This window comes from Mus pahari, chromosome 15 (genome assembly GCF_900095145.1).
Source record: "Mus pahari chromosome 15, PAHARI_EIJ_v1.1, whole genome shotgun sequence".
Taxonomy (NCBI): Eukaryota; Metazoa; Chordata; class Mammalia; order Rodentia; family Muridae; genus Mus; species Mus pahari.
In genome coordinates, this window is record NC_034604.1 from 54,968,518 (window position 1) to 54,989,133 (window position 20,616).

The window sequence follows — 20,616 nt, forward strand, 5'->3', positions numbered from 1 at the left end:
AAAAAAAAAAAAAAAAAAAAAAAAAAAAAAACAAATTCCACACCTATACCCTTCATTACCACGCTCAAAACCACACTGTGACTTTTAAAGAATACGGACAAAGCAGAAGACATTAGTTAGAGCCACTTACCCTCATGACTGTTACCACTGACAAGCTCTCCCCAACCTGGGAATGTGGCACAGCCAGGCTTCCAGTGGGGAGGTCTGATGAGCCATTTACTAAAGTCTCTTCAATCACCAGGCTTGTCTGGTAAGGTTGGTGGCTCTCTCCTACCTCCAAGGACGCCTCCTCCAGGAGCACATCATGGCTGAGGATCTCTGAGGTGGCAAGCTCTTGCACAGTACCTGGCTGGGAAAGGGCTCCCACCTCCTCAGCCAGGGATTCCACAGCCAGGCACTGCTCTGCCATGCCGGCATGGCTGCCTACTACATCTGGGGAAGCATTAGACATGACAGTAGATCCTTTAGGGGACATCTGGTTCTGAGCCACACAGAGCTCTAGCTGAGGGCAGCTCCTGTCTTCCTGCAGGGTGCTCTTGGGAATGATGATGTATTCCGATCGGGGAAGGATCTTTCGGAAACCTGGGATGTCCGGAACCACAGCAGTCAGTGCAGAGAGCTTAGAGTTCTGAGAATGAGGGAACCGAGAGAGAGATAAACAGAGATAAATGGCTAGACAGTTCATCAAGTCATTTTTATGAGCTCCCTTTTTTCCTTTTTTGTCTGCAAAAGGAACCAAACTCTATTGCCTAATTCATAAAGAGCAATGCCATCTTTATTCGAATCAAAAGACTTTACTTGCTTAAGAAACTGTAAAATGAATTAGACTCTGTTGCTAGGTATTGAACTGGGGGCCTTGTGCATTCAAGGCAAATGCTTTACATCTGTGGTACTGAACTCTGGAGGAGGGCACAGATCCTGGCATCTAAAACTGAGCTAGAACATCAGGTCTGCATAGTCTTGAACACATTCTATTCCCTCTTGAAGCCTTTAGCAACCACCTGTTGGTTTTTGCTGGAGTTTTTATAAAGGAGCCTGGCAATTTGTGAATTCCTTTTAAGCTTTGATACTTTCAAATACCAAACTGGGTCCTACTAGATTATCAGATTTCATTTTTGAGTTTAAATGAAAACTCAAAAAAGCATGAAATGCAACTATACAGAGACTGAAATGGAACACATGCTGGCACTCAGGATTTGGGCCTCAGTAATCTAGACTTACAGGGATAAACAGGTTACCGGGCTAAGAAAGTGTTGTGAGAGAGAAATTATGAACATCGAGGAACTATCTGGTAAGGTTCTGAATGTGTTAGGGGAGTGCAGGGGAAGAGACCTAGCATCTTAAAACTCAGAAGTAAAATTTGTAACTTAATTTTAACTTTAAAACTACACTATCAGTATTACCATTTAATACGTCAGGAAATCAAGGTCAAACTTCATGATGCTAAAAGTCCAAGACACAAAATTTCGAAGAAATAAAAGCCTGAACTCCAGACCAGTTGGTTTTTTGTTTTTGTTTTTTTTTTTAAAGATTAAGAGCAGGTACTAGAAACAGCCCTGCATAGCAATCAGTGTCCAAAAGGAGAATTGTGTTTGATTTGATTTTTTTTCCTACTTAAAACTAAGTCATCCAGTAAGAGAAACGGAACACAGTGAATAGCTAAATAAAAACCCAAGTTTAATGGAAAAAAAAGCTTTCAAAGCACCCTTTAAAGGTACATGGAAATCAATTACAAGAACATCTTAGAAAAGTCAGAGGGAGAGTGGCTGGGAGTGCCCGAGGCTCAGCGGCAGCTCCCAGAGGGGAGAGGACTCGAGGCCTCAGGCCAAGTGTGAAGGGAAGTGGGCCAGACTGAGTCCAGTATGAAACTCTCACTGGAGCTGGAAAGGGAACACCTGGGGAGAAGGCACACAAGGGCAGTGTGATTCAATGTGAATAGAGAGGTCCCGAATGAAACAAAACACCACCAGGCCAAGCCTATTCAGACTTGAAGGGATCACAAGAGTCACAGGTCCTGCAGGAGTGCTGAAGGGCCATCAAGGTGCCAGAGGACTCTTGACAGTCTCTGAAGGTGCACACTCATCTGCACACCAGACAATCGAGAAGACAAACGCAACACAGAAACCTTAGCCATGGCTCAGCACATTCCTGGTGCTCACTAACTATCACTTTTTCTTCTTACGTGGTACTGGGTTTTTAAAAAAGAGTTTTTTAGATTTAATGATTTTACGTACATGTTTTGCTGGTATGTATGCCTGTGTCAAAGGTCAGAAAAGGCCATCAGATCCCTTGGAAATGGAGTTACAGATGGTTGTAAGTGGCCATGTGGGTGCTGGAAATCAAACCTGAATTCTCTGCAGGAACAGCCAAGTGTTTTTAACTTCTGAGCCATCTCTCTGTCCCAGTACTGGATTTTTTTATCTACTGAAGAGTATCTTACAGACCAAATCATAATGTGCCAAGAACTCAGAAAACTGATTTACATTATCTATTTTATCTGTTTAGCTGTATGAGTGTTTTGCCTACATGTCTATGCATTACATATATGCTTAGTGTCCTCAGAGGTAAAAAGGTGTGTCTGGGGTAGGGGTAGTTCACCTGGACCTGAAGTCATAGACGTTGTGAGCCACCATCTTTGGCTCCCAGCATCACTGGTGCTGGGAACCTAGCCCAGGTTATCTGTAAGAGCAATACTTGCCCTTCAACACTGAGCCATCATGCCAACCCTACATTGTATATTTTAAATATATGAGTGCTACAAGTTCCCTTTTGTAGATGAGAAAACTTAAACGACTCTCCCAACATCACTTATCTAGCGTCCTGGAGGTAGTGGTGAAAAAGTGCACACATAAACAAACAGGCACATGAGCACAGACAACAGCCACCGCTCATGACTACAGAATTAAATCTTGATAAAAACCACAGCATTAGCTGAGATTACCAGACATAAACACTGCTGCCTTTACTATTTTAAACAGGTTGGCACTAAGGGTGGAACCCATAGCAAATATGCATGCCCTCTGCCAGTGAGTTAAACTCCTTAGTCCTGTGACTTCAGATTTCAGACTGTGAAAGCCAGATGGAATAGATACACTTCTCTTACATGTTCCCTCCCCAGCCCCACCTTGGCTGAGGTTAGCTCCCATACTTGTTATAAACAAGCCATCAAGGGATGGAAACACATGAGCATCCTCCAGACTGTGAGTGACACAAAGCTACTGGAGGAAGAGGAAAATCTAGACAGCAAGGACATTTAATCGGACGGGCAGTGGCAGACAGGCTCCATGAAGGAAAAATCCAGCCTGGCTACTGCACAGCTGTTAGAATCTTTGCTCTACACATTTTCAAAAAGGAAGTTAGAAATGATTGTCTAATTTAAAAAAAAAAAAAAAAAAAAAAAAAAAAAAAAAAAAGGAAAAGGAAAAGAAAAAAGTTTAGGGTAAAAGATTTTGGCCAGCAATCCCAAGTTTCCTACGGGAATGTCAGTGTTAAAAAGCCAAGCCAGGGGAGGCATAGCTCACTGGCAGAGCACTTGCCTGCTATAATTCACACCTTAAGTTCTTTCACCAGCCCAAAAAACCCAAACAATGAACTATCAGTTTAATGGTCATCAGTGTACTCTGCCATTGTGAACTAAAGATAACACATGGCAGGCAGACATCAGTCTCAGTGCACCCTTGCCAGTACTCACAGCCCTAGGCCCCAGCAGCAGCCTCGGCTGTCATCCTGTACTTCTCTTCCAGTCCGACACAGAACCAACAGGGACAGAGGTGCACGGGGTTACACAGCAGCTTGGCTCCACTGCTCTCCACATGAAGCTGACTCCTGACTGTGATGACACCAGTCACAACCACACATGAACTGGACAAGCTGCACTCAGTCAGACACATGAAAAGATGGTGCAGAAGAAATGCCTGTGTGAGCCACTACATTAAGGAAAAATGTTACTATGAGGATACACGGGGAGTTACAGGGCAATTCAGAACAGGACCCAAAGGCTCACTATAGAGAACTCAGACTGTCAGCTCTCTGTTCTGCTGCAATATAAAAGAAGGCAGGGAGAGCATTATGGGTACGGAGGGAGACACAATGCCAGGTTCAAGAAAGGTCATTTTACAGCTCTTCAAGAAGTAAAAAGTCATGAGAACAGGGGAGCTGGTCTTCCCAGCTCTCTACCTGTTAGACCAATGAGGGAGAAGAGGATCTTGTGGGGGAAAATACTTACAGGATCCAACCCTTCCTTTTCTAGCTTGGCTTTCTCCAAGTAGTAACTTCTCTCGGCCACGCTGAGAAGCCTCCAGCTCTCACTAATCTTCTTATTGATTTCGGACTGGGGCAGGTGGGGGAGCTCCTGCTGCACTTTCAGGTAGATGTCGTAGTAGTACAGTAGGTAGGCAGACCTGCAGAACCAACAACCTCCCTGACTTCAGCCGCACTCACTGCAAGAGGGGGCCAGCCAAAAGCCGCTAAAGCGAGGCCAAGCCAAGCTCATGAGTCAAAGCACTGTTTCTAAACAAGCAAGAAAAGCCAGGTGAAGATCTGTACCACTCCCGCCAAATAATCAAATACAGCCAAATATGCAGGGTTGCTGTCATTGTGCTCGCAGGCAAAGGTGACAGTGGGGGCGGATTACTCAGGCTTATTATACACACACACATTACTACGCTGCCTCTGGTCACCTAACTGGCCAAGGCTGAGAGAAGAAAGCAGGTAATTATCAAAATGGTGCAGTCCTGTAAGCTCAGCCAGAAGGAAACTGAAGTGCAGAACATCTGGAGAAACCACTGGCATTACTTAACTATAATATTCGTAATGTCCTCTTTAAAATATTAATTAGTAATTGCATAATAGAAATAACATACAAAAGAGTCTACAGAGTCTAGCAGTCTTGTAACATACAAACTCTGTCCTTCTGCAACCCAAGTCTCTTCCCTACACCAATGACCCCTCAGACACAGACACACTCATTCCCCCTCTCTCCCCCTCCACTGTGTCAATACCCTTTCTCCCATATCAATGCCCCCTCTCACTGTCTCTCTTCCTCCCATCAATGCCTACTCTGACAAATGTACTCTAAATGAATCTTGTGTCTTCTTCAACACAGCTCCCCAAGCAAATTTGTTGATAAGTACCATCAGCAACCAAAATATTATGGCTAACCTGGGTTTCTTGGCCTTCTCTCCATGTATTTTATACTTCTTCTTCTTCTTAGGCGGCCCAGGGGAAGTGTAATAAGCTTCCTCAATTTCCTCCATCAGGACAGTTACCTCAGCACCATCATACGGGGCATCCATGGCTAGAGGAGACAGAGGTCAATACAAAGTTTTAAGTATCCAATGAAAAAGAGCAGCAGCCCCCAGGGCAAATCAGCAACTGTTAGGGTCTAAGGTTTAGATAGTTCCCAAATTCCTCATGTGGTGCTTGATGCTTACTGAGTTCAGAGCTCCACTTGGCCATCCTGAATGAGACGCTCTAGAGGATAAGGAAAAACAAATGCCTCCAACTAGTCTTTTGTTTAGGCAAGTTTGGTACCACAGGTTTTTGAGAACCTTCATTTACATTCCCTCCTGGGATACAGTTGTACCATATAATGAGTATTTCATAAAGATCCAGACTTTTTTTTACACTACCCACCCAAGGGTTAAAAGTTCTGTCCCCACCCTTACAGCTTCATCGCCCTAAGTTTCAATGATTCAATTAAACATGTAATAATAGGAACTTTATATGTAGGAGATTTAGTTATGCTGCCAGCTTGTGGGATTTGAGCAGATCTTCTAACTACTTTAGATTCTGTTACCTCTTTCTTGGATGTTAAATAAAAAAAAAGTGGGTAGGGAGCTGAAAAGATGGCTCACTGGCTCCCAGCATCGATGTGGCAGCTACAACTATAACTTCATTTCCAGGAGATGGATGCACTCGTCTGATGTCCACCACAGGCACTAGGCTCTTACAAGGTGCACAGACATACACACAGCCAAACACAAAGAGTAAGTAAAACTAATCAAATGTTTTAAAGAGGCTCACCTTCCTCAGACTTGTGTTTATGTGTTAGGGCTGTTACTGTGGGTGCATCCGTGTCTTAGGGTTTCTATTAAACCTAATAGAATAAAACACCAATACCAAAAGCAATTCATGGAGCAAAGGGTTGACTTTAGCTTAAGAGTTTGGTTCCACATAACAGTTCATCACTGAGGGAAGTCAGGGCAAGAGCCACAGGCCATGGAGCACTGCTACTTACTGGTTTGCTCCTCTGTCCACTTTCTTATACCACCCAGGGTCACCACTGGGCTGCTGGTCCTACCCATAGTCAGCTCAACCCCACCACACCCTACATCAACCTTAGTCAAGAACATACACCACAGGCTTTGCCTGCAGGATGATCTGGAAGGGGTATTTTCTCAATTGAGGTTCCCTCTTCCAAAATGACTCTAGCTTTTGCTGAGCTGACATAAAAACTAGCAGCACAACATGCACAAGAGTGGGTCCAAGTGTGGGCATGCGGAGTGGGTCCAAGTGTGGGCATGCGGAGTGGGTCCAAGTGTGGGCANGAGTGGGTCCAAGTGTGGGCATGCGGAGTGGGTCCAAGTGTGGGCATGCGGAGTGGGTCCAAGTGTGGGCAGGCAGAGTGGGTCCAAGTGTGGGCATGCAGAGTGGGTCCAAGTGTGGGCATGCGGTGGCCAGAGGTCAGTCTTGGTATTGTTTCTTAGACGCTGCCCATCTTGTTTTTTGAAACAGGGTCTCTTCTTGGCCTCAAGCGCAACAAACTGTGTGGGCTGGCTAGCTGGGGAGCCCAGGGACTGCCTAGCACTGAGTGAGCCACGGTTTAAAAACATCTGAAGCTTCAACTTGGATCCTTACATTTACCCACGGTAACTATCTCACCAGTGAGGCCCATTCCCACAGATTTACATGAAGGACTCAAAGAATTTAGATCATGTAACCGTTGGAGAACAGCCAAGTACTGTACCAATGAAAGAGTTCGTTATTAAAGAATATCATCTGTAGTAAAGATATTTAACAACCTGCCCACCCACGAGGCCCAAATATCGAAAATAGGGTTTTAATCCAAAAATTAAGCTCTGGTTCTTTTCTTCACAATGTTACAGTGCCACCCACCTTGAGTGGCAATCTTCTACACTAGAACTATTCAATAAACTATTCAATAGGGCTCACAGGCAAAACGAACTAATTTTCAGTATACTGAACTGTAACTGTGGCTAGTGGCTGTAGTATCAGCACAGATCTAAACGGCACCCTTGCTGGTGTGCTGGGGGCATACTTGTAATCCCAGCCCTTGGCAAGCAGACAGGAGGATCAGGAGTTCAATGCCAAGCCACAATACATCAGACCCTGACCAATAAATAAATAAATGAATGAATAAATAAATAAATAAAAGCAAAAAAAAGTAAATAAATAAACAGTAACCTGACAAACCAACACAGTTCTCTGGAGCGAGGTAGTTTGTTTTGTTTTTGTTTTTTTGGGTTTTTTTTTTGTTTTTTGTTTTTTGTCTAAGAAAAGACAAGCTTAAAATACTCGAATAGTTCAAGAGGAGCTAACTATGGTCAAGCACTGAAATGGAATCTCACCAATTCGTTCCTTAGAGGGAGAAAGTCATAGAATCACCTAAATTTTATGAGAAGGAAACACAATTGCTCTTGTCAATCTACAGAACAAATCTTAGGCGAAGGAGTTGTGACAGTGACCACAAACAGTAAACATATCAATAGGTGTGGCAGAGCTCACACACAACTCACTTAGACCTCAGAGATGATACCTGACAAGGAAAAAAGAGTAAGGGGGAATACAGGAGACTTGGATGCAAGTGGAAATTCTTACCACCTGAACCAGTGCATTTTGTACCTGAGTCTCAGCTCTTCCTCCTAGGAGATGATGATGAGCAAACTGGGCCTAAGCTTTGGGAAGTAAGAACCCTGCCCCCACTTTTACTCACAAGGGTTCCTGAAACCCTCCCTTCATGTATACCAAGGGCATTCTCTCCCCAGTCCCCAGATGTGAGCATGTATGTGCATCCATACATGCATGTGTGCATGTCTCAAAGAGGTATGGAAGGCCAGAGAGGCTTCCTGCTGCTCTTCCAGAGGACCCGGGTTCAGTGCCCAGCAACCGCACAGCAGCTCAGAACTATAATTTATAATTCCAGTTCTAGGGGATCTGATGACATCTTTTGGACTTTGTGGGCATCTGGCACATATGTGGTACACAGACATGCATGCAGGCAAAACCACTCATACACATAAAGTAAAATAGTTTTGTTCTTTTTTTTTAAAATGGGGGTGAAATATTGTGTGTTTGAGTGCTGTAGAGGAAGGGTTGTGACATCTGTCAAAATTATTTCTTTCGGTGCAAACACCTGCTCAGCAGCTATCAGGGTGAGAGTCAGGATGCCCAGAGCCCACATGAATGTTGAGTGGACGTGATAGCCTGTGTATGCTGTCTTGGAAAGTGGAGACAGGACCCCAGGGAGGGAGTAGTCATGTTGTCCATCTCTGGTTTTGGTTAAGAACCCTGCTTCAAACGCGAGAGTGATCTAGTAAGACTCTGGACATTACCTTGGGTCTCCATATGTTGCAAACTTCCTTCCATGACACATGAATATGCATGCGCACAGCACCCCCTCATACATAGAAAAAGGAGGGAAAACCAAAAAAACTACAGAGCCATTTCTACAGTCCCTTTTTTTGATTTTTTTAATGCTCACTGGTGTTTTGCCAGCATGTATGCCTGTGTAAGGGTGCCGGATGCCCTGGAAAAGGAGTCACAGACAGGTGTGAACTGCCGTGTGTATGTCCTGGGAACTGAATTGGGGACCTCTAAAAGAGCAGTTAATGCTCTTAATTGCTGTGCCATCTTTCCAGTCCCCATCTTAAAGATATACCCCAGGTTAAGAACATATTCCTTAGTTATTTTATAGTTGTCTCAGCTCTAAGTGACTTAATTGTGTCAGCTCTAAGTGACCTCTCTTCTGCCGCCCTTCCCTAAAACCTTACAAAGAGGAAAAAAACAAAAAACAAAAAAAAAAAAAAAAAAAACAAAAAACAAAAAACAAAAGACTTGCTTCCTAACAGTTATAGTGAAACCCAAGAAGACAGTCCACAATGTGGCTCTGTAAGCAAAAGGCAAATTGGTTAAGGGCAGATGCACACCAAGAACATATGGGGATCAAACTTTTTGTCCTATATGTAACTGATATCCTGGCCCTTAAATACCTCTGGAAGAAGGCTCAGGAACATGTTTTAACAGCTACAACTAACCCAGAGCCAGTACCTTAGCATCCAAAACTAACCAAGTTAAGAACCCCTATCTTGAAGACAAGAAAGGACCATCTTGGGTTTCTGTTTGTTTGACTGCAGTGCCCTACATCTGGGTCCAAGTTTGTGTTCAGAGCCTAGGCCTCGTTACAGCAAAGAGATACAGGAAAAATATGAAGGTTAAAAACAGCTCCGTGAGTTGGGTGTGGTGGGGAATGCCTACAGTTCTAGGACTTAAGAGACGGAAGCGCAAGGACAGAAGGTTGAAAGCTCACCTCACTTACAATAGTGAATTTGAGGCCAGCTCGGGATGCATGAGACACTGTCTCAAACACTAAAGCAAGAAAATTAAGAACGGGGACCTTTGGAGGACATAAGGTCTGAGTCCTAATTTAGCTCCGCTCACCCCGTTGAATAGCACGATTACAGATCCCTATACGACCTTTTAAAAAGGCTTCTTTCCCTCTTTAAACCTTTCTTTTCTCATCTGTAGACTAGACAGGCCACACCTGAAATGAGACACTTTAACTACCCTACCAAACCTTCCGTGGAACCTTAGACGATGGCTTTTAGCAACTCAGCCACGGGCTACCTTCCCCCCCACCCCGGACTGTCCCTAAGTTAGAGACTAAAGGGAATGGTTCTCCCCCGTAGCACGGGGCAAACAGAAGCTGGAGAGGCAGCACCCCACACTCAGGTGCCAGGGCACCTCGGCGGGGCGGGGTGAGCCTAGAGGGCGGGGACTTACCCGGAGGAGCTTGCGAGCCTCGCGGCTCACATTCCCGGGGGTACCCGGCGCCGGGGCTCGACCGGGGTACTGCTGATCTGTGCACTCGCGCTCCCCGCTGTAGGCGAGAGGCGGTTCCACACGTGACAGCGGTAAAGAGAAAGTGGAGGCGAGAGCTCGCGCACGCATCCCGGGGGCTGGAGGAGCCCCGGCCCCGCGGCCCCGCCCGGCGACACACGGCGCGGAGTCGCCACAGTCCCTCTCCGCTCCCTGAGTCCGAGTCGCGCTGCGGGGTCGTGAAGGGCGAGCGCGGGGGGGGGGGTCCGCAGGTTCGCGCACAGGCTCGGCCGACGCCTGCCGAGGGCCCCGGGGATCAGGCCCCGGGAAGCCCGAGGAAGGTAGCAAGGACACGAATCTCCGCGGCACCGGCGCGCTGGTGGCAGAGGCGACAGCACACCACTGATCGCCAGGGAGACCCGTCCCGGCGGCCCTCGCGGCGCACCGGAAGCGGCCGGCGCGCGTGATTGCGTGCGACCCTCGCGCAAGCGCAACCGACCGGGCCTCTGTTGGAACCGATTGGAGGCGTAGGAGCTGGATGGGGCGGCGGGGATGGCGGGGTCGTTAAGGAGGACTGCTTCCGGCCAAACTTCCCAGAGCCGGAAGCTGGGACTGCGGTTGCGAAACTAGGAGGCCACTTGGCCCAGGGCCGGGCTATGGGACAATCAGGTAACAAGGGCGGAGCTAGGCTGAGCTCAGCCTCACCTTTCAGCGCGTTCTCTTTCCTTCAACTGGATACTGATGTTTAGTGCTGCACCGCCTTTCCCTCCTCAGTCCAGTGAGCAGTCACAATAGTGACTTTCTGGAATGTACAGCTCTGGGAACGTAGGACTGGACTGGATTTTAACATGATAGATTGGGCCACCTTTAAACAAGTTCCTGCAAGGCCGCTTGCAAATGTAGTGCCAGTCTTTCCCATATCCACCTACCGCTGTCACCATCTTCTGCCTGACCTCATGCAGTGCTTCCTGCCTCCACTCTGGTCTCTACAGCCAACACAGCAGATTGACCCTTTCGCATGGCTAAGTCTGATCTGAGTGACTTTCTGCCGCACTGGGAGTAAACATCTGCTTACCACAGCATCTGATGCTCTGGCTCTCCTCTCTTGTGACATGGAGTCTCGCAAATCCTTCAGAACGCTTCAGACTCTTTCCTGCTTCTGAGATTTTGCTGATGCTCTGGCCTCGTTTGCACTGTCCCCCGCCCCAATGCTCTCTGTGAAGATCTCAACTCAAATGCCAGCTTCTGTGTAACTTTATAAAGACATTCCAATCCCCTCCCCCCCCACACACACACCTTTGCAGTAATGAGGACTGAAGCCTGGGCTTTGAGCATGCTAGACAAGTACCACTGAGCTACACCCCTGGTCTCACTTATTTGACCACCAGCTGATTTTGCTTCCCCGGCCTCTCCAGTAGCTGGATTACAGGCTCACACCTCCACAGCAGAGAAATATTTTTTCTTTTATTCTCTCCCATCACCTTTATTTCCTTCACAGCACTTACTACACTCTCTGATGGCCTACGTATCTGTTAACCAACAGTTTCCCTCCATTTCATATTCCTTGGGATGTATAGCTAGACTCTGTTCATCACTGTGTCCTTACTGCTTGGAGCCTATAAATGTTCATTAAAGTGAATGTATGACACCCAAGTCATCCTCCTGCAGTGGAAATCCATTTCAGATAGATGGTGAGAGAATTTGAAGTTCTCATCTTAACTGAGTTTTGAGCAGGGCAACACCATGCCAGATATATCAGTGGTCTGGGTTAAGAAATCTTTGTGGCTCTGGACTAGTCTCTTCCTCTGGCCTGTTTCTGTATCTATAAAACAAGGCTCCTTGAATTTATACCGTATAAAGGCAAACATTTAATTGGGTGTGATGGCTTCTATATGCTCGGCCCAGGGAGTGGCACTATTAGAAGGTGTAGACTTGTTGGAGCAGGTGTGGCCTTGTTGGACTGGATGTGTCACCGTGGGTGTGGGCTTTAAGGCCCTCATCCTGGCTGCCTGGAAGCCAGTCTTCTGCTAGCAGCCTTCAGATGAAGAGTAGATCTCTCGTTCCTCCTGCACCATGGCTGCCTGGATGCTGCCATGTTCCCACCTTGATGATAATGGACTGAACCTCTGAACCTGTAAGCCAGCCACAAGTAAATGTTGTCCTTATAAGACTTGCCTTGGTCATGGTGTCTGCTCACAGCTGTAAAACCCTAAGACATTGGGGCAGGCTTACATTTCCAGAGGTTCAGTGGTCATCATTTCAGGAAGCATAGCAGCGTGCAGATAGGCATGGTGCTGGAGAAGGAGCTGAGATCTCTACATCTTCATCCAAAGGCAACAGAAGGAGATGAGTCTGGATCACATTGGCCAGACTTAAGTATATATGGGACCTCAAAGCTCCGCCTCCCTAGTGACACGCTTCCCCAACAAGGCCACACCTCCTAATAGTACCACTCTCTAGGCCAAGCATATTCAAACCACCACACTTGTTATTTGTGAACTTTTGCAGCCTATTTCAATGTATTGTCACAGCAGCCAGGCTTGGAACACTTAGGTAAATAGATTTTCTTCAAGATCCTTTCCATTTTAAATGTTTGAGTCTGCTGGCAATCCACTACTGACAAAGGTCAGTGTCATGAATCCTGTCTTTCCCTGAGTTTTCCTTCTAGAAATTTTAACATTCTAAAACATTCCCATTAAGGCTTCTTAGTTTTCCACAGTTGTGGAAGGAAGAACAGACACAGCCCCCTTAGCTGTGGCCCACCCCTTCTCCCCTAGAAATGGCAAGGAAGGGGAACAAGAAACTTCAGCAGCTTTCCCAGGAGAGAAGGAAGGTTTTGGAAGCTGTGGGCATCACTGCTACCCTATCTATTTTCTTAAACAATGGTGCCAAATTTAAAAAAAAGTGCAAGAGGCATTTGTGGGACCCCAGAGGGAAAGGACGAAGAATCAAGTCTCTGGTGGCACCAGCAGGCTTTTTTGTTGCATGGTTTCAAGAAATCCCTGCCAACAACATTCTTCCTAGCTCTGTTAAAAACAAAACAAAAAAAAACAAACAAAAAACAAAAAAAACAAAAACAAAGGCATTCACCTTGACCAACAGTGCTTGGCTATGACAGTTTTCAAGCAAGTGCAGGCTGACTGAACAAAATCAGTCTCTAGAATACATACTAACATTCTTCTCCTTTGAAACTTCTTGAGCTGGGTTCCCTTGGGCACCACTGTCTTACATACACCCACTAGGATGTTCCATTAAGCATCACTTGAAATGTCCAATCCACTTTTCTAGTCCAGAGTCCCAAAGTGGTCCCTATTCCTCCAAACAAGCATGGTCCAGCCTATCATTGCAATACCCCAGTCCCAACTTCTGATTCAGTCAGGGTCTTATTGCTGTAAAGAGACACCATGATGACAGCAACTCTTACACAGGAAAACATTTCATTGGTTCTGGCTTTTACTTATGGTTTCAGAAGTTTAGTCCATTACTGTCATATAGGGAAGTATGGCAGACATGGTCCTGTAGAGGTAGCTCAGAGTCTTCATCAGGATCAGCAGGCAGCAAGAAGAGAGAGTGACACTGGACCTGGCTTGAGCTTCTGAACCATCAAGGCCCATCCCCAGTGACACAACAAGGCCATACCTCCAAAAATTCAACTTTCTATGAGTCTATGGGTGCCATTTTTATTCAAACTACCATAATAGGTTTAACACAAACATCATAAATTACTCTTAAAACGACATTATAGCATTGATGGGGCTGGAGAGATGGAGAGATAGACTGCTCTTCCAGAGGTTCCAGTTTCAATTTCTATTACATGATGGCTCACAACTGTTTGTAACTCCAGTTTCAGGGGACCTGGGACACTAAACACACATGTGGTGCATAGATACACTTGCAGGCAGAATACTCATATGTAACATTTGAAAGTCTCAAAAATAATAAAATCTTTTGAAAAATTTTATATGAAACCCTGTATCAAGAAGAGTAGGAATTAATTGTCTACTTTTTGTGGCACTTAGCAGCTATTGCCACACGTGTCCCAAGTGAAGTAGATTCTCAGGACTTTGTCACTGAAGATGATCTTGTCATCCCCCTGGAGCAAATGGGCACAGACAGTCAGGGGACGGTGCATACTGGTAAAGCTGGGAGAGAAGTTGAGGTTTCCCTATCAGAGCGGCCAAACCCCACCACAGAAGCCATCTTCAGTGGACAGAAACTTAGACAGTTCTCCTCTGTGAGAGGTCCTGTTTTTGCATAGCTAAATGTTATAGACAAATAGTTAATGGAAAGAATGACCCAGAGTCTTACTGATAGCAACACTGCAGATTTCTTCCTAACACAGTAATACAGGAAAGAGTGGTGTAGTGTTTGGTTCACACACATAAACCCTGGTTCTATCCTCATCACCCATGATCTTGGCATGGTAGTATAGAGATGGAACTAGCACCAAGGTCATAGGTGACTAGTGAGCTGGAGACCTTCCTGGGCTATATGAAACCCTGTACCAAGAAGAGTAGGAATTAATTGTCTTAGGGTTTTATTGCTGTGAACAGACACCATGACCAAGGGAAAGCTTATAAAGAGAACATTTACTTGTAGCTGGCTTACAGGTTCAGTCCGTTATCATCAAGGTGGGAGCATGGCAGCATCCAGGCAGGCATGGTACAGAAGGAGCTGAGAGTTCTACATCTTCATCTGAAGGCTGCTAGGAGAAGACTTGCTTCCAGGCAGCTAGGATTAGGGTCTGAAAGCCCACACCCACAGTGACACACTTACTCCAAGGCCACACCTACTCCAAGAGGCCATACTTTCTAATAGTGCCACTCCCTGAGCCAAGCATATACAAACTACCACACTCATGTTGTGGTCTGAATGAGATGTAACCCATGGTCTCGGGCATGTGAAAACTTGGTCCCCAGTTGATGATTCTGTTTGGGGAGGTTTAGGAGGTGTGGCTTTGTTGGAGGAAGTATGTGACTGGGGACAGGCTTTGGCTTTCCATTGCGCTCCCTCTGCTTCCTGTTTAATGTAAGCTTCCAGTTCATAGATCCATGCGTCCATTCTACTATTACGGACTCTTATTTCTCTGGAACCATAGGCCAAAATACACTTACTTATGAGCTGCCTTGATCATGGTGCTTTTAATACAGATAAGATATTGAATTAATTTAAACAAAGGAATATTATTATGACAGCATACACAGTACTCTGAGATAATAAAGCTTCCTAGAGTGGACTTTGGGAAATAGAATTTGTCTAATTTGCATGTTCTCCTTTGACAAATACAGTGCTTCTCAAACTTGCCTACACATCAGGAGTACCTGAGGATCGTTTAAGTAATTCCAAAGCTCGGACACTAGCCCTGGATGGCCTCCCTGTGTAGACCAAACTGGCCTCAAACTCACAGATCTCTGCCTGCTTCTGCCTCTCAAATAGGTCCCTACCTGATGGCCCTGGGTCCATAGGTTGAGAACTGCTGGGGTAGCTGGGTCCTCACACTTCTGGAGCTGGCCATTTGAATGTATTCCCTTGTCAGTTACAAAGCAAAAGCTGTGCTCACTCCAGACTCGCTGATTCCTTTCTGCCCTCCGCTAACTAGATAACTCTAGAATCTTCTTGAATACTCCCAATCGTTATCCAAGTATTGAGTAGGGAATCCACTTGTCTGTGCCCAAGAAATGAACCTCTGGCCTTAAGATGGAACACCTGATGTATGTTAGATGGAGGATCATGCTATGATTGGGTTCTTCCCACTGCTTCCTAATGCCTGTGAGTAACCCAGTCTGTAACATAGATTAAGATGAAGACATGTTACATTTGCCCTGCAGTACACTGGAAGTCACCTTCTTCCCTCTGTGTATATCCTTCAGAGAAAGGGGTAAATTATTTAAGACTGTTTAAGTTTATAGTCAGATCCATGTGTTTTTCCATACAGAGATATTCTTAACATCTTTTATAGCCTTAATACTTATTACTAATAAATTAGAAAAATATAAAATTCATTTGTAGAGAGCACTATAGTACCTATTAAAATGTTAGTAGTTTTTAAAAATATTTATTACTTACGTTTTTTTATTCATGTATATGTATGTATTTGTGCCTGCCCAAGGAGGCCAGGGGACATTGGGCCTCCTGGAGTTGGGTTTACAGGTGCTTTGACCTCCCTGAGCTGGGTGCTGGGAACTAAATCTGGGCCTTTTGGAAGTGCAGCAAGTGCTCTTAACTGCCGAGCCCTATCTGTGGCTCATATTAGCCCTTACTAATTTAAATTTATTTTCTTTTATTCATGGGTGTGTGTGCACAGAAGTCAGGGAACAAGTTCGGGGACTCGATTCTCCCCTGCCACCTGTGGGTTACAGGGGATGAAACCCAGGTCCCATCAGACATATGCAGCAAGTGTTGTTACCCCGAGCTACCTCAACAGCTCTGCTTGTCTTTATTTTGTAATTTTGCACACTTACTTATTGCCTGTGAGTACACACCTACCATGGCACATGTGTGGAGGTCAGAGGTCAGTTCTCTTCCTTCTGCCATCTGTGATTTTAATGATCTAATTCATCTCATCGGGTTTGATAGCAACTGCTTTTACCCCAAGCCATCTTGATGTGGCAGCTTGGCGGTGTTCTGCCAGTCTCCCTTCTGGGTAATCCAGTGGATTTTTCAGAAAGCCACAGCAATTATTTTTCTTTCTGCAGTTTGTTAATTGAAACAGACACATAAAGCAGATTTATTATAAAAGCACTTCCATATTGAATAAAGCACGTCAACAAAAACACAGTAGATGTTTAGTTTTTTTCTCTTTAATAAGCCAATATGAACTTCTGAAACAGGAGTACTGACTATATTTTAATTTTTTGAGACAGGTTCTCATTATGTAGTTCAGGCTTGCCAGCCTTGAACTGGCAGTCCCCTTGCCTCAGCTTTCTGAGATTATAGGTGTGTATGCTGATGATTGTCTTACATTTAAGATTCTAAACACTTGGTGAGTGAAAATGTCTCCTGGATAGAGCCCATGACTGTATCTAGTGCTGCCCTCAGCTGCCTGTATCAGGGTTAATTCAAAGTCCTTCCTGGCCCACTGTTCTATGGTCCGTACTGCTTGTTCTGCGAATTCTTTTGGGATCTTGCCGTTTCCCTGACCAACTTTCTATGCTGGCTCTCAAGTACCTACAAGAACACAAAATCAGAGCCGAGCAGTGGTGGCATAAACCCAGCACTGGCCAGTCAGAGGCAGGTGGACCTCTGAGTTCAAGGCCAGCCTGGTCAACACAGTAAGTTCCAGGATGTTACACAAGGAAATCTTGTCTCAAAAACAAACACAAACAAGCAAACAAACAAACAAAACCAAATCAGGTCATTCATCTGAGTTTTTATACCCTGTAGAGTTGACTTGAACCTCCACTTCCAGCCTGGCGGCTCAGTACGATAGTGTTAGATGTCCCCTGAGCTGACTCCTGCCTTCCTTCACCTGTAACCACCTCCACTTACCTGCCTTTGCCTGGGTGCCTTGCCACTCGCTATCAAGCTAGACACTTTGAATTCTTTGCGACAGTGGTTCTCAACCTTCCTAAGGATGTGAACCTTTAATATGGTCCTCATGTGGTGGTGACCCTCAACCATAAAATCAATTTGTTGTTACATGTGACATGCAGGATATCTGGTACCCGTGAGACAGTCTTTCAACCCTCAGAGGGATCGTGGCCCACAGGTTGAGAACCACTGCTTTAAGACTTGCATGGTGTCTTTTGACCTCCAGGCTTTCTTGAAGCTCCCATGAACAGAAACTACATCTTGACCCTTGATGTTTTCTCAGCGCTTTGTAACACTTCTTTAAAATGACTTATTTATTCTCAGTGCACTGGTGTTTTGCCTGCATGTACATATGTCTGTGTGAGTGAGAGTGTTGGATCCCTTGGAACTGGGGTTACAAACTGTTGTGAGCTGCCGTGTGGGAACTGAACCTGGATCCTCTGGAAAAGCAGCCAGTGTTCTTAACTACTGAGCTATCTCTCCAGTTCCCACCCTGTAACACTTTAATTAGAGTTTGCGCTCTGAGAGCAACGACCAGCCCGTTCTTAATGGTGCCTTGCCTAGGGCTGTGGGGATATAGCTAGGTGTATTAGTCAGGGTTCTCTAGAGTCACAGAACTTATGGGTAGTCTCTATATAGTAAGGGAATTTGTTGATGACTTACAGTCTGTAGTCCAACTCCCAACAATGGTCAGCAGCAGCTGTGGATGGAAGTCCTAGGACCTAGCAGTTGCTCAGTCCCATGAGGCAAGCGGGTGAAGGAGAGAGAGGGAGCATTTTCCTTCTTCCAATGTCCCCATGTAGGTCTCCAGCAGAAGGTGTGGCCCAGATTAAAGGTGTGTGCCACCATGCCTGGATCTGGGACTTGCTTTGTCCCAGATGACCTTGAACTCAGAGATCTCCTTGCTCTAGTCTCCTGAGATTCATAGCCACTATGCCTCAAGATCTCCATGCCAAAACCTTGGTCAGAAACTTCTATTTCCCAGCCTCAAGATCTGGATCACAGGCGAGCCTTCCAAGTCTGGACTGTAGGTCATTCCAGATATAGTCAAGTTGAAAATCAGGAACACTCACTACACTAGGGTTGTACTCAATTGGGAAGGATTGGCCAGATTTTTCTGTTACCATAGCTTCCAATCCAAATGAAACCCCATTGTTTGATAGTGTGTTCTAATGCACAGTAAACTTGTGTCCTTCCATCAAAATCACAGGAGGCTTCCTGCCTCCGTTTATTCAGACAGGGCTTTAATAAGAAAGGCTTCATCTAAGTGCCCGGAACACAGTAACTATGGGTTTAAACTTTAAAACAAGATCTGTTTAGTTATTGTGTATGCGTACACTGTAGCTGTCTTCAGACACACCAGAAGAGGGCATCAGATCTCATTCCAGATGGTTGTGAGCCACCATGTGGTTGCTGGGAATTGAACTCAGGACCTCTGGAAGAGAAACCAGTACACTTAACTGCTGAGCCATCTCTCCAGTTCCTATTTTTATTTTTATTTATTTATTTTTTTACTGAAAACAAAGGGAGGCCCAGTGAGGTGGGTCAGTGGGTACTTGCTGTGTGCAGTCCTAGCAGTCTGAGCTCAACCAATCCCAGAACCCATGGGGGAAGGACACTCCCCAATGTTGCCTTCTGATTCCCATACATACACAGTGACTCATGCATTCTGTCTGTCTGTCTGTCTGTCCGTCCATCCGTCCATCTGTCCGTCCATCTATCATTCCCTTCCTTCCCCTATCCCCTCCCCCAACATGGTGTCTAGGAATTCTATTTGATGGGCTCTTATCCAAAGGAAGAAAACTGAGATTTATTGCTTGCCTATTTATGTCTAGTATTGTTTAATTTGTGATCTAATCTTTCTAGAAAAATCAATGCAAAAGTACTATTTCAAGGGCATACTTCTTTAGAGTGTAGTTGCATACTTCAGCCACTAGAGGGCAAAGGTGGACTACATAAGGGAGAAAGCTTGAAGAACCCTTAGGAACATCCAGCCATAGTTGCTTTAAGTAGAGATGTCAGGGAAAAGCAAGCAAATAGGGGACACAAAATGTGGGCCTCGCTCAAATGACTAAAACTTAAGTTTTAACTGTGTCTGAGTGTGGTGGTTTGAATATGCTTGGCCCATGGGAAGTGGCACTATTAGGAGGTGTGGCCCTGTTGGAATACGTATGGCCTTGTTGGAGGAAGTGTGTCATTGTGTAGGCAGGCTTTGAGGGCTCTTAGTGTTCAAGTTCTGCCCAATGTGCAGAGAGAGACAGTCTTTCTGGTGGCCTTTGGATGAAGATGTAGAACACTCAGCTCCTTCTAAAGAACCGCATCTGCCTGCATGCTGCCATGCTTCCCACCATGATGTTAATGGACTGAACCTCTGACACTGCAAGCCAGCCCCAATTAAATGTTGTCCTTTATAAGAGTTGCCTTAGTCATCTCTCTCTCTCTCTCTCTCTCTCTCTCTCTCTCTCTCTCTCTCTCTCTCTCTTTTCGAGACAGGGTTTCTCTCTATAGCCCTGGCTGTCCTGGAACTCACTTTGTAGACCAGGCTGGCCTCGAACTCAGAAATCCGCCTACCTCTGCCTCCCAAGTGCTGGGATTAAAGGCATGCGCCACCACCGCCCGGCGGTCATATCTCTTTACAGCAATGGAAACCCAAACTAAGACACTGAGACCATTTAACCTACCCCATTACATATCTCTTCAGTGAACAATCTATGAATATTATTGGGAATGTAATTGCCTTTTGATAGGCATGTTTCCGAAATGAAGAAATAATTGTCCAGCAAACATATCTGTGCTTGCAATAATAATTTATCTTACAACATAGGTACTTATTGCTTTCTGCACTACCACCCTCAAGAAACTCAGGTATAGAAGTTGGGGGAATGAATGAGAAATGAGATTTCACTCACTATGCACAGACTACATGAGACTGCAGCAGTCGGAGCCCAAAGGACCCACTGATTAAGAGGAAAATATCACTAAGACCAAAGGACAGTTGAGACGTGAGGCAGGGAGGCACAGGGAGTTGGT

The 20,616-nt window shown here is 45.4% G+C and overlaps 1 protein-coding gene across 3 annotated transcripts in view; it reads right to left on the reverse strand.

Moving 5' to 3' along the window:
- Positions 1 to 10,502, reverse strand: part of Hmgxb3 (HMG-box containing 3) — a 47,867-nt gene extending 37,365 nt beyond the window's left edge. The window contains exons 1-4 of one of the 3 annotated variants that reach the window (XM_021214915.1): positions 10,021 to 10,502; positions 5,161 to 5,296; positions 4,226 to 4,400; positions 131 to 628 (exon numbers count right to left, since the gene is read on the reverse strand). In XM_021214915.1, the coding sequence (XP_021070574.1) occupies positions 131 to 628; positions 4,226 to 4,400; positions 5,161 to 5,294 (807 nt within the window). In that variant the 5' untranslated portion in view covers positions 5,295 to 5,296; positions 10,021 to 10,502. The remainder of the gene's footprint in view (positions 1 to 130; positions 629 to 4,225; positions 4,401 to 5,160; positions 5,297 to 10,020) is intronic. The other 2 variants (XM_021214914.1, XM_029546719.1) reach the window with 2 other exon arrangements.
- Positions 10,503 to 20,616: the final 10,114 nt, after the last annotated feature.